Below are 18,001 nucleotides of genomic sequence, written 5' to 3'. Positions count from 1 at the left end.
TTATTGTATGCAATAGGAAGAAGGCCATGGTTTATGGCTAGTCAGCAGAAACATTTTTTATTTTCTACAAAAGACACTGTATTCCTTAGTTATCTTGTTTGTTGGATTAGTTGTTTCTAGGGAAGAGTGAAGACAGAGAACACGTAGATGTGTGTGCATGGTCACACATTTTTATACTATACTTTTCTTTTTCTTTTTTAGAAAATAGACAATGGGAGACGTAATTGTTTAAATGCTTACTTTTGGTCCTGGCAGGCCTTCTCCTGGGGGACCTGGGAGACCAATTGGTCCTCTACTACCGGGATCACCCTGAAAGTTGATACTTCAAAAAATAAGTAGTGAATACCGAAGTTTAATTTATCTCTAGAATTTCCAGCATCTGCTGTACTCAAATGGGACAAATTGAGGAGGATTACTGAACAGCACAGTGCAAGTCTAAACAATGCTAACCCGTGAAAAATTGCAGGCAGGACAAGAAAGTTATTTGGGATAAACAGTGGCTAGTGGTCTAAGCATATTCAAGACATGTACAGTAAATTACACAGGAATTACAATTCCTATATTGTAAAATTAACTCCAGGTTCCCCAAACCAAAAAAAAATTATTTTGCTTGCTGCCCGTCTGTTGAATCAGACTCTATGTTCACACTGGCACTGTTCTAGCTTTTTCCCTATTAATGCCTTCAGACAGCTACGGGTTTGAGATGAATGGAAAAAAGGGGTATGTCCTTTTAAGAGACACTAAGCATATTTAAATAGCTGTAGTCAATCCTTCAATTGCCTGTAAAATTCCAGCAATCCTGCAATCAGCATCAGGATGAGTTCTGAAGTGAAGCTTGAAGATCTTCTATGGGATCTACCTTTTTTATATTGACAAATAAGTTAAAGCTGGATTAAAAAGGTATTTTGACTATGATTTATGGGTAGGAATTATATCTGCATGAAGTAGAGTACACACATGCATTTACTCTTCTAGAAGTTAAAGTCTCTACCTTAGGTCCTGGTAGTCCAACTCCATCTGGGCCTTGTTCACCAGGAATCCCAGGAAGGCCTGGCAAGCCCTGAAATTATATGCACAGACAAAATATTAATTTAGTTTACCGCTATATTGACTACATGCTTTTGTTATCATTAATATTGTAGTATCTTGAATGTACTGCCTCTTAGTGGGATCACTGTGGTCTACAACTGGTTAAATTCTACTCTGATAAGCCAGAAATGGTGTCAGTGGCATTTGCATGTGTGTTGCGTGTCATGCAGGAGGCTTGCATGCATTTGAAGACAGAGGAGTCTGATCCAGAGAGGCAGGTGCAGAAGCAATTCTGCATTGGATTGCACAAAAGTATCTGGAAGTATTATAAATCAAATTCCAATTTCCATGTTGACATTCATTACTTTTTGTGCCTCAGTGTGGCAATTGCATGCACTTTTACTGTTGTCTTTAGCACAAGTAAATGCTAGTATATCACCAAACTCCCTGACTCCAGCCAGCAATCTTCCTGGGGCTTCCTCACTGCACAGGCATGTAATGGCCAGGGCTGGTGGAGCACAGTGTTGAGCAGACTAGATCTGTAAGGCCAGTGCTGCATACATGTGCAAGGAATGGAGATGAAGGAGCCTTTTCTCTTTGTATCCTTTTTGCAGGGATTGGTCATATCTACCAGTAGAGACCTCTGTAAAGGACTGTAAAGTGGATCAACCAATTCTTTGCCACACCTTCAACAACCTGATGAACAGAGCTGAGGATGGTTTGCTCTTCTGGCTCTTTGGACAGTAGGTGCTTTTTTAGTGGTTCTGGAAGATAGCATTACCCTGAGTTCACACCAATGTACATGGACACAGCTGCTTAGCTGGGCTATATTCTTCTGTTTGGGAATAAATTTTGTATGGTGAGGCAGAAGACAGTATCCTACATCAAGATATTGAGGGAACTGATTGAAACATCAGTGATACTATAGAAAAAAAGGAAGTCCCACTTGTAATACGTTACATTGTGTAATCAGGATGAGTGGAGAACATGTAAAGTCTTGGGACTATTTCAGAGGGAGATTTCTTTTTCCTTCTATGCTGAAATGCATTTTCACAGTTGAGGAGCGTTTTTAGGCTTTTAGACCAGCAAATCTTTCCTAGCATGTCAGCCATGGAGGCTAATCACTTTGGTGTAGCACCTATTTGTTCCCAATTCATATTAAAAAAATTGACTATAAACTTACAGGTGGGCCGGGATAACCATCTCCTTTTGGCCCAAAGGGCCCGGGCGGTCCTGGAAGACCTCGGTCACCCTGATAAAGGCAGGAAAAACAGCTGAGGTGAATGCCAATACAATTGCTAGCAGGAAATTTTCAATGAAAGTGAAACTTCTTTGGCAAATATCCTGTAAATTGGTTTTATCTGCTAATGTGTTTTACTGTGTGAATTATGATTGTAGGTTATTAATCCTGGTCTAAAACTGGGATATTTAATAGTGCTGAGGATTTACAGGACCCTTCACTTCTAAGTCAGTAATTTGAAACTTTTTCAAAAGCTGTGTTGTAATTTGAGGCCTACATGTAAGAAGGAATTACTTCAGTCGCATTCACCATATTTTTATCATGATTACTATTATTCCAGCTTTGGGGGAATGAGTCCAAATTGACAGACAGCCAAAAGACTAGCATGGAAACCGAATTACTCCATAGCTACTTTACGTAATTCTTATAACTGAAGATAGATAAACTGCTGCAGACCATTGGGAAAGCTCTAGAGCTTCTGCACATGCTGTATGTTTGTGTGGTGAGACAAAGGATGTAGGGGAGGGGACAACAGTGGTTTATGTGGCGACCCAAAATATGGGCATGAATAACAGTGGTGAGCAAAGCCCCATGCAAAAATAATTTAAAAAAATGAGATTGTAAAGGGTTTTACCATGTACAGCTTAGTGCAGATGTGTGTCTGAGAGTGAAGCAACAGCAAAACCACTAATACTGAGAAACACAGCAAAAAGTGAAGAACACAGTAACAGAAACATGCAGTGTCGGCTGATTGAAAGAGCTCTGGGTGCTCAAGGCTGAGGGAGAGAGACTTGCAACTCTGAGCAAAAGACCTGCTTCCTGTTGGTTGATTCCTAATGGATTCCCAGAAATAGGACAACATACAGTTCTCTGAATTAACTGGACTGTACCAGAAAAGTACATAATTCCATTATCATCCTCTCCTGATGAAAATAAATTTAAGGATCTTGAAAACCACTAACTGATCAAAAAGGGATAGAGATTGTTACATGTTTCTCATGCTTCTGTTAACTGTGTTCAGTTTATTCAAAGAACAAGGGATAAGGGCTATTCTCAAAAGTACTGTCAAATTCATTAAGTAAAAAAAAAAAGTGAGGGGGCAGCATCCGTCTCTTTTTTAAGAAGCACAGGTTTGTATGTCCTAAGTTTCTTGGTGTTCAGACAAAATCAGCCCTGGAATGAAGACTGGCTTACAAAAGTTGAATCTAGGTAACACTGAGGCAATAGTAGAGAAGTGCTAGAGAGAAGTCCTTAGAGATTAGCTACTTGTTCTTCTTACACTACTTAAGGCACCTCTTCTCACATTGCCACTCTGGCCAATGTTCTGAGATCTTTTTGGAGTCTGAATTACTCTGTGTCAAAATCAGGAATGAAGCAAAGGAGCCTGGCTGAGAAAAATTAACTATGCTTGACAGGTAGGCTGTTGTAAGCACATAAATCAGGTGTTCTTTCTGTATTCACTCCTCATCAGTTAAAACCAGTCATTTTTCTCCTGGTTCTCTGCCATGTGAAAGCTTATGGTTCATGAAGCCTGGGAGACTGACCATCCATGGTTTTCTGGCTCTGCAAATCCTTATACTCTGTCAGTGTTGTATGACAGACATGTTAAGAACTGTGGAACACTTGGCCATCCTAAGTGATTTACTGTGGTTTCACTGGAATCCTGCTTTATTTTACAGTTCTATCAGAAATTAGTTTACCAATTTAGGAGTTACCTTTGCCCCAGGAAGCCCAAAACCTGGTTCTCCAATTGGTCCAGCAAGACCAGGTAACCCAATGTCACCCTGCAATGAAGAAAATATATACTCTAGTTATGTATTTCATTAAACACCAATCACAGACTGTGTTTTTTGATTTCTATTATACAAATTTATATATATCAAACATAACAGCTAATTCTATTTATTGCTATTGCAAGCATTAAACACCAAAAGCAGAAGAAAGAAAAGTATTTTGATATCCAAGGTTATCCAAAACAAAGAAATGAACATAGGTAGGCCACACCTCAAGCTGGCATACAGTTAATACTGGGGCATGGTGGTAACTAGACTGGATACAAACCATAACTCTGTTAACAGGAAAGAAGTTTTATTTGACCTCATAAGGCTGAAATTATTGACGTGAATAATGCATGGCCTACTTAACAGTTTTCACCCTGTGTTTATAAGCACTAGGAGCTGGAGTGTGGATGTTACCTTTGGTCCAGGCACAGCTCTTCCAGGAGGGCCTGGCATTCCAAGACGTCCTGGTGCACCAGGCTCTCCCTGCAGTGAAGGAGGGACAGCAAAAATGATGGATTCTTCTGAAAGTGGGCATGAGCATCTCATAGAGAAAACATTTATGCAACAATTTATGATATTCCATTAAAATTCTATTAGAATTTCTAATATTCTATTGTATGTGGAGTGAAATCTAACTATTTGAAGAACTGATAACAGGCATAGTTCTGATTTCTCATTGGAAATGAGATTCTTCTCAGTCACTGAACAAATATATGCTATTAGAAATCCCTCTCTTAGTGTATTCGAGACTTAGTCCAGCATTCAAGGCTTCCTGCTCAGCTGTGTAGGTATACTGAAAACATGTATATTTTTCTGTTAGAGTAGATTTTTTAAATAGTCCTTTCAGTGTACTTTTTTACCCCTTTTTATTTTTCCTCTTATGTGGAAATACACACTGTTGTGTGTATAAAGAGCAAAAGACTTAATCAGAAACTGGAGGAGAAACCTGGAGGAGCCCTTCTCTCACTTTCACTGAGTACTGAGTATTTGAATAGAACCTCCAAATCCATAAATAATATCAGCCATGAGTCAGTGTAAGGGCAAATAAAGTCCTGTTACATATGTACTATCTTCCCAAACATTTCAGCATAAAAATACCAGTATCAGTGTCCCTTAACTTTTTCCAAACAGACAGGGAAGCAATATGTTGAATGCAAAGCTTTTTTAAGAAAATGCTTCCAGATGTTTATAGGGATCATGGTGTGTCTTGCTAAGAGAAGCCTTAGCTGAACTTCTTTTTTTTAAAAATTAATTTTTAAGAAGCAAGTTCATTCTGGGACAGTTGTTTCTGAGATCTAGAAGAAAGCACAGCTTTGGGGGGCTGTTTTACACACATAACGTGGTAATAAACCTACTTTAGCTCCAGCAGGTCCAGGCACTCCTGTTGGTCCAGTTAATCCACGTATTCCTCTCTGACCTTGATCTCCCTACAAAAATGGAGAAGACATGTCACACATACCAAATAATATTAAGAATGTGTTAACCAAAGTGAATTGCAAGTATCAGTGAAAGATAGTGAAGTTCTATGTCGTAGCTGGTACACAGGAGCTGTTCCTATTGCCTTCATTGGCAAGTCAGTTAACTGTGCTCAGTAATTGTCCAGTTTTGGATTTGTACAGTTAAAACTATGTAGATTTCATCTGAAATTAAATTAACTGACTTACCAGTGAATAGTGTGGAAAAAAAAAGAACCAAAAGGAGTCTTAAAGATTGCATCCTTGCAGCTGCAAAATCAAGTTAAGTAATACTTGATACTATCTAAGAGAAATAATCAAAACAGAAAAAGATCATTCACTCAGAGATACTTTTTTAAAATTCAAAGGCAAATAGGGCCAGTCAATTGACCATGATGCCCTCTCTGGTTAATCAGCTTATAATTCCGGGCAGAAAAAGCTAAGAATAGATAGTGTAAAGTTTGTAAAGGGATGACTGCTATTTAAGCATATTATTAACCTGTAATAATTACAACAAAAATGAAACAGCTATGAATCATTCTGAAAAAGTTCCAATACAGTAATTAATTTTATTGCTGTATCATGTCATCTGCATGTATTTCCTACCAAAGTAATCTGAAAAGATGGATACCTTGATTTCCCTTCCAACACTATTTTTTAGCCCTTCCAGCTGCTCGCAGTTGTGATACTTAATATCTTTATTTGTCTTGTATTGTGACATTTAATCTCTGTGTGTCTTGTCCAATGTCTTGGACAACTATTCCAGCAATTTCCAGTGTCTTTATTTCACAGGATGCAGATGCTGATAGGAGGAACCAGAATTACTTCTCCGTCTGTGAATCAGTACAGAAGACCAGTACAAGATCCAGAACCTAAAAGATCGACCCAGTTATTCCTACTAAGAGGAGTAGTATTCCCAGTTAGCTCTTTGTGAACTTCTTGGACCAGACTACCACAGGTACTGGAAAATGTGAGCTATCGAACTGTTGTGCTGTCATTTTTAAAAAAAAAGCATGAAAAAAAATGTCTTGGGCTGTCTTTTATTAACTTTGCTATTTTAAAAATTGTTTTAGGCTGGGGCTGAATTATACTCTGCAGTTAACCACTTTTAGAAGCACTAAACTAATAGTTTAGAAACCTACTCCTTGAGGTATATTTTTTTGTTACTTTTAATAGACCAAACAAGAGAAGGCTTTGACAAACCTATTCCTGGAACATTACAGTTTTGAATGTCACCTTTAGTAAGAAGCACTCACCTTTTCCCCCTGTATTCCAATCCCTGGAGCACCTTCTGGACCCCTAAGACCAGGTAACCCTGGTTCACCCTTGAATAGAAAAATCAAAGCAGCGTTTCAGAGTACTGCACAGACGTGGTGCAAGATCAACTCTGCATTCACTTGCTCATTAAAATCATACACCTTTTAGAGTCAAGGCAAAACTCCCACTGATGTCAGTGGGCCCAGGATTTTCTTCCCATATTCAGAAGCAACCATTGTAAAACTCTGAGTATATAATTTTTAAATATAATATGGGGTTTCTGATTCTAGGAAGGCTATGAAAGGTTACCTGTAGCCATTTCAGTGGTTTCCCTTCTGAGTTGCAGGGTGTTTGGTGGATTAAAAAAAGCCAACAATTGTAAATAAGATAAGACACGCCCCCCCCCCCCCCCAAATAAATTTTCCCTAAAAAGGTGTGTTTGAAAGAGAATTTTTTTCACTAAAAAATGTGCTACTTTTCCCCTTGTCCACGAACACTCTTTTCTAGGTTATGGGTATCAGTAGAGAGACCAATAGGAATGTTTGGTGGGAAGCAGGTAGACTGCAGACAGACATGAACCAACCTTTTGTCCAGGGGCTCCATCTTCTCCTGGAAGACCAGGCAAACCTGCCAGTCCTGAAGGGCCTGGCTCACCCTGACATCAATAAAAAGTAAGTCCTTCTATTAAATGCAGACTTGGTACTATTTTTGAATCAAGGAATCAAGGATATCTATTTTAAAATGTTTACTAAACTGTATGTGTATTTGTAGCAAACATTGATGCATATGAACCCGTATCTTGCCTTTTTTTATAAAGACAACTCTCATGTATCTGGAACTATCCTGCATCTCATTGTTTGATCTGTGCATTTTATCTATGCAATTAATATTATTAGCTATTAATGCTCCAGCTCATTCTTAAAAAATAATACCATCATTTCATTAAGTGGCAGCATTTGAAGTAAATATCAGATAGAGCTGACTGTAACATGACAATTGACATATTTATATAAGGTTCTCATTTACATAAGGCTTGACCTGGTTTTAGATGAAATGGGATCATGTGGACTCAAATGGGTTTACTCAGCATTACCATATTTTGTGAAATTAAAGAAATCGAACAATTTCTTTCCTTTTCCAACCCCTGTCCCAGATCCCTAACAAAAGAGTAAAACCAGGACAGCCCTGTGCCTTTCCACTATCACAAAAGTACTTTTTCATCTATTCCCATTTTTTATGATAATCTGGCTGTTAATGACATAGAGACTGGTTAATATTTTGGTCACTTTGTCACTAAGATAATGTGGTTACAGCTTCCTCTTCTCTAAGCAAGTGTGCTTTCTGCCTAGTAGCACAGCTTGTTTCCCGTGTGAAGGTGTGAGTATGTAGCTGCTGCTTTGTTTACATCCTATCCTGTGTGACAAGGGAAGGAGCAGCACAATAAGCATTATTCAGTGCTTTTTTTCACCAGCTCTGCCTATAGTTTAGCTTATGCTGGGGACTGTGAGTTCTGGCAATTGTTTAGTATTCTGGATTGTTTTCTGCACAGAGCTGTAGGTGAGCTGTATGCAACAGTGACTTGAACATGGGTCTGGCACATGGAAATATTCAGTAACAATAAAATCTTACTACTTTTGTACATAACTGCTGTATTTAAAATGTTCCCATTTCTGGAGGTTATTGAAAGTCTGTGTTAAAAATTTTAAACACTAAGAACCTAAATTTTATGTCTAAACATATTTTTAAGTGCCTACAAAAAGGATACTCAGGAAACACAAATTTCAAATCCAAATAAATAAATAAATAAATAAATTCCTCTATTAACAATGTACCTTAGAACCAGGTTCTCCAATACCTCTTTCTCCTGGCACTCCAGTCTCTCCTGGCAAGCCTTGTTCACCCTTAAGTAGGAATTATTTTTTAACAGTGTTATCATGGAAGAATAGAAAAGCATATTCTTGGTTGCTTATATTTAAAGAAAGATTAGTGTGATATTGGCTTTAGTATGACGTGTTAAACCCTTGGTCACAAAGATTGGGAATCTGCAGCATGTTTTCAACTGTCACCAAAAAGTTGTCGGTGGAAATTATTAATGCTGTAAATCTATAATTATATGTCCCTGTATTTCCCACCAAAGTAGCTGATATCTGACACCCACTGTCTTTTTACCGGTGGTGAAGCATATCCTTGCACAATCACTTAATATGTAAGAGGTGATCTCTGATGCTGCAGAATACTTTACCTGTCATGGATCCTTGACCTACTTACACCTCTAGTTCCTTTATACTATGCTTTAATAGCCTTCACTCATTCAGAACTTTATCTGTCACCACTTTCAGAAAATCGCTTTATATCTCCATTCCAAACACTTCAAGGGTGACATCTTTCATTAACAGTTCTGTATTTTGTGAATCAGTCAAGGCTATATTATTCTAACAGTTTTCCTTCAGCAAAGGTAATCTTCATTATACTGTGGACCATTCTTAACTGCTAGATACAGTAAATACACAGACTCAGGTGAGACAACAGGCAGAAGTAACAAGGAAGTCAGCCAATCTGTAAGGTATGTATGTATTTTTCTGGAATGGAAACAGTACAGTGAGGATAAAAGATGAGACTGAAATTTTGGTCTTCTCTGTTAAGTGCAACTACTTTTTGGAAGTGATTCACTGCACCTGCACCTGATATGATGAAACTGCAAGTTCAAGGCAGACAACCCTTTTTATGGAAATGTATCAAAGTGCAGCTCACTGTCTGATATGTAGTAACTCAAAGGTTCTGTGGTGAGCCAAGCCAAAACCTAACTAGATAGCTATGGCAGCGATTTATCAAGGCTTTTCAGTGGAGAAGGATCTGCTGTACAGTTTAATAATATTAATAAAGAGAATAATTTCCTGCAGCTATGTCAATACTTAGATTGGTGTTCAGCACTTTAACAAGCATAAGGATAGAGACACACCATTTCTTAGTCAGGAAACATAACAGTAAAAACAGCACAGTAGCTTATACTTCAGAAAATGCCCTAACCTTTGGTCCAGGTACTCCCTGTCCTGGTAGCCCTCTAGAGCCAGGTGGTCCTTTTGGGCCTTCCACTCCCTGAAAAGATTAGTTAAGTAATTATTAAAAATAAAATATTCTTTGTTACTACACATTTAAGTGTGGGGTGAGGGGGAAGTGAAAACTGCACCTTCTCTCCTTGAATTCCAATTCCAGGTAATCCAATTGGCCCAGGTAAACCAGGAGGACCAAATTCACCCTGGCAAACAAAGTACAAATACTTAGTTGGGTAAAGATACAGAAACAATCTGGGACAGCTCCCATGCTAGTGCACGTTGACTTACTCTCTCCTGAAGTCAGTGAAGCTGGGGATCTGACCTTTTATCTTTCATACGTGCATTTGTTCCCTGCTGGTTCAGTTGCAAACAACTGCTAGTCTCTTTTTCCCTTTCTCAACCTTAACTTTCCCACAGAATCAGATGTTTTTTGTAACATTTCCTATTTTAATATGAAGAGATGTTAAAATAGGTTGGGAGAGTTTATTGGGCATAAATCTCCCTACAAAATACCTTATTATCCAGGGCCTATTGTAGATTCCTTGCCTCATTACACCTTTTGTCGTGAATATCAACCCTGTATTCCCTGTGTTATGTAGGTTTATCTGCACTTTGTTAATCCCCTGGTGTATTTACTGCTCACCTTTTCACCTTTTATGCTGATGCCTGGAAGCCCACGAGGGCCTTTTGGTCCATCAAAACCACGGTCTCCCTATATGAAAAAATAATATGTTAACTGTAGAAACACACAGCTGTTCCCTCTGAAGTAACTAGAGACACTGTTTGCTCTGTCATCATGAAAATCAAAACGAGAAGAACCAGAAAATAGCTCCTGGATCTGTTTTCCAGGATACCAAAGAGGTCACCTTTTCAAATGAGCTTGCTCTGCAGTTTGAAATTGTTGATGAAAGAGCTGAACAAGCTTCTTTTTATCTTTCTGCTCACCTTGATTGCTTAATGTCCTGTCCTGCTTTCCCTAAAATCAATGGCAAAACCACAACTGTTTTAAATGTCAGCAGAGCTGAGTAATGAGACTAACTGAAAGCTGAATTCTGCTTGTTTGTCTCATGCGTTAATCTCATTAAAGTGTGGCAATGAGGATCTGGCTCTCACTAAGAATTTTGCCAGAATAAAGACCAGGCCAAACTGTATTGTTGTAGAAGTCTATTTGTCAATGTCATTGTCTTTCTAAATGTTTATTTACAAAACGGTGGTCTTGGGGAAAATGCAGGTTACTAATAAGGACATGAATATTGTGCTTTCTTGTACTTCTGTTAATAAAACATGTAGAGACAGATTGTTAGCTTGTGTAAATTGTCACAGAATCACCCAAGGCAATAAAGTTATGCCTCAGACAGGTCTTTTCTCTCCCTAGTAACCAATTCCATCATTTTAACTTTGACTGAAATACATTATGTGGATTTCTGTTTAAAATAACATTCTTTACTCCTGATGCTTTAGAATACATGCCTTCCTTTTTACTGAACTGTGAGCTTGTAGTAAAAACGTTCTGAAGAAAGTAACTGTAAAATTTGATTTAGATTAACAAATCACCTGTTTAAAATGTGTTTAAAACCAGAAAGCTGACATACTTGGCAACCATAAATAGGATTAGAGATACGTATAGACTCTGTTGATACATGCTTGGCTCCAGGTCAGACCTGGCAGTAAAAAGTTGTACATTTTTTATAGAATCAAGAGTTCCAATAATGCTGGCAGAATTGAACTTTGATTATTTTATTCTGCCTATCTCAATTGCTCAATAGTTTTGGTTAGATTATGCATTCTTCTTTACTTGTTCCCACTGTGCATCGTTGCTGTGCTTTACTTATTTGTTGTGTTTCTTCCCACATGAATTGGTATTTCAGTGGCAGTGGAATGATTTCTAAATGCATTTTCTTCAAATCATTTTTTTGTTTGTTTTAATGCATGAGATGTGCTAAGTAAATACAACAGTGAGGTTAGACAATTTATATTATTCATCATAAAATATATACTGGCAGTTTGAAGATATTATGTTGCTAGCAGCAGTCAGATTTAAACCTAGCTGACTATAGTACTGTGCTAAGCAAAAATCATAAGATTTTTAGTAAAGGGATAGTTGGGGCCTGCATCTGCAAAACAATTTTTTATTGTTTTCCCCAAACTCCCTTGGTGCATACATAAAAATGAGCGAACCATTTAGTTATTTATTTAGCTCATGTACAAGCTGTGTCATTTTGTTATTGTAACCAAAGGTCAAAGTGACAACTCAGCCTGGGAGTTGGTTTTCAGCGGGCAGCAAAAGGAGCTAGCAGTGGCTTTAGTGCCATGTAGGTGCAACTACTACTGTCATTACTTCCATTGGATCTGAAAATTAGCGACAGCAGCTTTCTTTTCCCACAAACAACTCAGACTTCTGCTAAAATGCATAAGCCTGTGGCTGAGGTATTTAAGAAGCTTAGCAGCCTGTCTTTAGTGACAGCAAAGATCTCTATATAAGGATTTAGAAAAAAGCAACAACAAAAAGCTAAATTTTTCATCTAGGAATCACTTTTATATTTTATTTAAATTCAGATGCTTGAGGCTGTTTTAAAATTATAGCTGGAATTCTTTCCAGGCTTAGATCCCACAAATCAAGCATCAGGAGAATTAAATATCAGCTTTACAGGCCCCAAAGGCTAGCTGTGACTAGAAGTCATGTTTGGACCAACTGAATTCTATGAAAATATATCAGGTTAATTGATGCCAAATTTTAATATTAATTTACAAGCTAGTTTCTCAGATTCCCATGGCTGCTATGAACTTGTTTTGGCATGCACTCATTTAATGGTGCTGCTCTGGTCTTAAAACCCTTCGACTGCTGTACCTTTGCTCCTGGAAGCCCTTCTCCTGGTGAACCTCTTTCTCCTTGAACACCTTGTGGTCCTTGAGGCCCCTGTTAACATAAGTTTAAAATGGCCTAGAATACGTATTAATCACTCAAATCGACAGCAGCATGTTCTATATCATTGTCAGTTTTAAGCACATCTTTAAATGTTGGTGTAGTTATAACCTGTTAATACAGTAATACGATATTCTCAGTGAATAAATGATGAACATTCAGGCCTGTAGCAATAACAAGGCAGACAGTTTTACTTTTCTGGTTACTTATGAATCACAGGTTATGTAGCTGAAATTCCTATTCTTTATACTTTTGAAATCTTCACTCCCTAAACTTTAGTTTGGCTTACAAATTGTTACTAATCTTTATGAATGTATCAGTATAATCATGAGAGATAGGGAGAACTAGACGAAAGACCATGCAGAGTAGTATTGAAGATGTAGCGGTAGAGAGATTTGACTGTAATTGGTGAAGAGAATAACACCATGCCCTTCTCTTTGTGAAATGAGATTTGATAGGAACACAAGGGGCAAGTAAGACAACTAAAACCTTTCACTAAATGCAAGTCCAAAACCTGTACATATTGAGCCTACTTCACAGTGTTTTCCCGCATCTGGTTTTTTTCCCTCTGATTTATTCCTTGAGATTACACACACATCACAGAATGCTGGTGGATATGGCTCTGCATAGCTTAAATATGCTTCTGCTTCTTCTGCACAGAGCTTTAGAATTTTGCCTAGTTCTTAGGTAAAGCTAATTACACTGCATTCAGCCATAAAAAGAAAACACTTTTGAAGCAAATACACTTTAAAGTAAATTTAAAAAACACCTTGAGTATATTTTTTAAAATCAGAATCTTTTGTTATACCAGTACAGCTGTTGTGGCTAACAAAGGTGCACATCACAGGCACCTACCTCTTCCCCCACAAAGGGGCTCTTCTCTCTATGCTGTCACTGAAGAGACTCAGGAAGCATTGCTGCCCCACTTCGATAGCCTGTCACCACTGGCCTTATTAGTAATGCTCTTTTCTTTGGGCTCTTCAGTGAGAAGTCCTTCCTCTCCAGCAGTGTATTTTCAAGCAAGTTTGAGATCAGTCAGTTCAGTTACCAAACCATCTTTCTGTTTTTCATGTGAGCACCTCTTTTGAAGTGATTATTACAGATCTTTCCTTCTCAATGGGCAAAAGCTACTTGTGAAAAAGTTGCACAAAATCTCCCTCATGGTTGCACTAGGGGTCTTTCATCCAGGTGATGAGATATGAATTTGAGTCTGCTGTATCGTAAATAGCTTAGTAGAAGGTGCTGATGCTTTGAAAAAAAGCAACCATAAAATTGGTGTACTGATTTTCTGAATCACCACAAAGAGATTGCGTTTACAACTACCAGGAGGAGCAAAGGAAGGAAAAGAAGGAAGAGACTTCAGAGCCAAAGCTACTATAAATTCTGAAAGTAAAACCTTTTTTTTTAATTTCTCCCTCTGTTATCTCCAGTGAAGGTAATTGTTATCTGGGACCACTTATGCAATCTGAATGTCTTTATGGAGGTTGTTTAGGTATGACTGTTTCTAATGTTACAGTGGTTGAAATTGAGTTTCTACCTCAAAGCCATGCTGATGTTAATGTTGTAATGATACTGAAAAGCAGTCAGCTTTGAAGTTACCCCACGTGGATTTGAATATATCAGGGGACAGATTTATTTAAATATTTATGTGGTTTTGCATAAGGTCTTATTTTTCCATAGCTGTTTTGGAGACTAAGATAATTAGAAAAGTTAAGGAATTGGAAACATTTCCATTTTATTGAGGGAAATGGAAGTCAGACAACATAGTATGTATGAGAGTGAGAACTAGTGGAAAAAAGAAAAGAGATGGTATCATTTAACACATATATATCCCTTTTAACAGGGAAGCATGGAGAATTTTTTCTTTCTGTCCCGCTTCCCTCTCCCCAAATGAAAAATAGACATACCATAAGTCCTGGCTCACCAACTCCGGGTGGGCCAACAGGGCCCGGTCTTCCTGTCAAACCGCTGTCACCCTTCAAACAAAGATGTATTTTGAAAACACCTGATTTGGGTATCTGTATGTGTGCAGCATATAACAACTCTTCAGACATCCTGTGCTTGAAATACTTGATGGAGAATACAGGAATGACTGAGAAAATCTGAGTGTCCTCAGAGTCATACAGCATACAAGGCCCAACAGACATTGAACTGGTGCAGTTTCACAGCATTAAGGGACAGCCTCAATTCTGCATTTGGGAGAAGACAATGTTGAATCTAAACAGATAATTATTCCCATCATATTCCTAGTACATTATGTATCACGTATCGTCCTTTTCCAAGAAGTCAGTATTTCTATCATAATGTTTCTGTTCTCTTTATGCCGGTCATCCAAACCAACATGCCTGTTTTTCACAGGATAATTTTTCTTTAAGACTATGTGTGCATTTTCACTCAGCCATACACTGCTTGGACTGAGTTATATCAAGCGTAAGAACTACTGTAAAAAAATCCTTTAAAGTACATACTTAAAATGTACTTTTTTTTTTCTTTTCCCCAGTTTTGATCAACATACAAAATACCTTTCAAGTACCATAAAACCAGCATTTTGGGTCTTGAAGTTTCTCATGTACCAGCAAGTATATTGTCTTGGTCTTCATTCTTATCCTACAATATATGTAATATAGAAGATGAGAGATGCTTGTACCTTTGGGCCTGGCAGTCCTATTCCAGTCTCTCCAGGCAAGCCAGGTGGCCCAGGGAGACCTCTTTCACCCTTTTCAAAGAATGAAAAAAGAAACAGTTCTGCTTATAAATTGGTGTCTAGGGAAATCAGTTTAACTCAGTAAGTTCATTTTTTGTATAACCCGAATTTCAGGCCATTGGAATTGTCTTACATAGTACATTCACCCTTTCAGTGCTTCAAAATTCCCTTTATTAAGATCATAGATATTTCCTGTACAGAGTGATACCAGATTAAACAAAAGGAAGAATGTTTCATTTCATGTGGGTTATAAGAGTTTTGACACTGCACTATGCCTCACTGTTGGTGAGCAGGTGCTCTTAATATGGTGCAAAGAAGATATCAAGAGAGATATCAAAAGAGATAATGTCCTTTATAAACTTATCTTCAAGTTTTTCTCCACAGCAATATTCCCTTCAGTAGCTGAAGAACCCATTAGCTTTGGCTGAATTACTCAGTTTAAGGTTTTTCTAAGAAGCAAAGTGTAACTGTGGTCTCTCTTAATGAAGTTAAAACAGTTTGCATAGTTGTCTATAATACCCAGTGCTATTTGCATCTTCCATTAAACTACTATGATAAAGATAGTAAGTCATCACAGAACCACAGAATGAAGTAATCTTCATTGGTATACCTGGCATTTACAAGTAAACCCATCAAACCTTAAGGATTTAATAAATGTAAATCATACATTTTTCAAACACAAAAAAGGTATTTTATGTTTACAGAGGGGACTGGATCTTCCAGTGAAGCATTGGGTGATTTCTGTGGCTGACCTTCAGAGGGCCCATTGCAAGACTGTGTCCTGAATTGCTCTTATCCTTGTGACTTTTGGATATTTTCTGCTGAGCATCAGTAAACAGTGGGACTACTAATTTTGAGCTATAGAATTCTTCTTGAGAATGTACAGTTTCAAGAGAAGAGTTTGTTTGAGATCCCAAACAGAATTCCTGATTGGCACTAAGGGAAAAAAATAGTTTTAAACTGAAAACTGGAGAAATGCAATGCTGCTAAGTAATATTCAGTGATGCTGCCATGTTTTAACTGTTTGTGAGAAAAGATTGGAGTGTGATTGGGATCTGAATCCAATACAAAGAGTAAATGAAGACCTTTCTTAGGAACCTCGTAGAATACAAAGAGTATATGATTTGCTAGCAATGTCACATTAAACTGCATCCCCTACAAGAAGGGTATGGGGTATAAGGATAAAAGCATTATTGTTGTGATGCTGTATTAATACCTTTTAAAATTAAGAAAGAGAAGAAATAATGCAGTTCTTGCCTTTGATCCTTGCAGACCTTCAGGCCCTTGATCTCCAGAATGTCCTTGTGGACCCTATTAAAACAGGAGTGGTTTAAATGAGATTTTTCAAGCTTTCAGAACAATGGTGGCTTGAAAAACAGTCTCTAATTTGCTGTAGTCTGCATGAAAATATAAATTACAAACATTTCAGAACTGAAGCTTTGCTTTCTGATGCATGTATAGATTCAACTACTCAATTCAATTGGAGCTGGGTCTGGTAATCAGTGGAGAGAAATTTGGTCTGCCTTTATCTGAATACAATTAAAGCTAATCTATAGTCAAGATTTACTGAATCATCTATGATGGGCTAAGCTTCTTGGCCTTCTGTCCAAGAGTATTGTGATGAAAAGAGACTAAGGTGTTTCCATGTACTTCTGTGAGGTAATAAAATAGTTAAGACACTGAATGGGAAGCGAGTGATTTTGGTTTTTATGGAACTGTATTTGCTGTGGTCTTTGAGACTGAATGAATTCTAAGGATGATTTATTTGTCTAGACTGCTCCTCCAAATTCTTGTTAATTTTGCTGTTTAAGAAGATAGGTTTTGGATGCCTTGAACTCAGTGACTCAAAGATTCCATGACAGTTGTGGTATGATATTATTTGAGAGCTTTGAATCCCGGGGAACCAGGTATTGTTGTTTTTATAGTTTGTTTGGGGTTTTTTTTGTTTTTTTTTTTTTTTACCTGTAGCCCTCTTGTTCCTCTGGGGCCTACTGGGCCTTCAGGACCCTGAAAGGCAAGTCAAAAAAAGGGTACATTTATGTGTATTTAGATTTGGTCAAAAACACTTCTAGGTAACTTTTTACTAAGGTATCTTATTTGGATATCTTTACATTAAAATAAAAAATAAAATCAAGAGAAGCTCAGCAGCCAGCAAGTATTAAGTAAATATTTTTTAAATGGACTATGGTAATCAGAATACAGAGTAAGAATGAACAGAGTTAATTATCAAGGACTGGTAATCCAGGATTAAACTCTGTTTGTTTCACTTAAAGTATTCACAGCAATTACACAGCAAATCTTGCAGATTGGTATTAGAAACCTTGATTTAATTTTCACCTCTCATTCCATTTGCTTACTGCTTCAAGGCCTTCTGCCTCTGTTTAAGTCGAGTTTTACCATTGTTATAAACAGGCTTAGGCTTGGGCCTTAAGACAAATTGCATGAAAATATAGAAGGAGCTGAGAAAGTTACTGAAAATGGTATCCTTGCTCACTTCATTTTTTAAAACTGTCAGTTGTTAATGTCCCTCAGCCTTAGAATTAATATTTGCCTTAAATCC

General features: G+C 37.6%; 1 protein-coding gene across 1 annotated transcript in view; it reads right to left on the bottom strand.

Moving 5' to 3' along the window:
* The window catches only part of LOC141925522 (uncharacterized), a 34,483-nt gene that overhangs the window by 9,022 nt on the left and 7,460 nt on the right, over positions 1 to 18,001 (bottom strand). The window contains exons 9-25 of the mRNA XM_074829968.1: positions 17,404 to 17,448; positions 16,699 to 16,752; positions 15,385 to 15,453; positions 14,645 to 14,713; positions 12,663 to 12,731; positions 10,458 to 10,526; positions 9,949 to 10,017; positions 9,789 to 9,857; positions 8,594 to 8,662; positions 7,345 to 7,416; positions 6,761 to 6,829; positions 5,406 to 5,477; positions 4,465 to 4,533; positions 3,985 to 4,053; positions 2,213 to 2,281; positions 992 to 1,060; positions 241 to 309 (exon numbers count right to left, since the gene is read on the bottom strand). Coding sequence (XP_074686069.1) covers positions 241 to 309; positions 992 to 1,060; positions 2,213 to 2,281; positions 3,985 to 4,053; positions 4,465 to 4,533; positions 5,406 to 5,477; positions 6,761 to 6,829; positions 7,345 to 7,416; positions 8,594 to 8,662; positions 9,789 to 9,857; positions 9,949 to 10,017; positions 10,458 to 10,526; positions 12,663 to 12,731; positions 14,645 to 14,713; positions 15,385 to 15,453; positions 16,699 to 16,752; positions 17,404 to 17,448 — 1,140 coding nt within the window. The remainder of the gene's footprint in view (positions 1 to 240; positions 310 to 991; positions 1,061 to 2,212; positions 2,282 to 3,984; positions 4,054 to 4,464; positions 4,534 to 5,405; positions 5,478 to 6,760; positions 6,830 to 7,344; positions 7,417 to 8,593; positions 8,663 to 9,788; positions 9,858 to 9,948; positions 10,018 to 10,457; positions 10,527 to 12,662; positions 12,732 to 14,644; positions 14,714 to 15,384; positions 15,454 to 16,698; positions 16,753 to 17,403; positions 17,449 to 18,001) is intronic.

The sequence above is a fragment of the Strix aluco genome, chromosome 6 (genome assembly GCF_031877795.1).
Source record: "Strix aluco isolate bStrAlu1 chromosome 6, bStrAlu1.hap1, whole genome shotgun sequence".
In the NCBI taxonomy this organism is placed as follows: Eukaryota; Metazoa; Chordata; class Aves; order Strigiformes; family Strigidae; genus Strix; species Strix aluco.
Note: the sequence above shows the minus strand (reverse complement) of the source record. Positions and strands in the feature narration are given on the sequence as shown.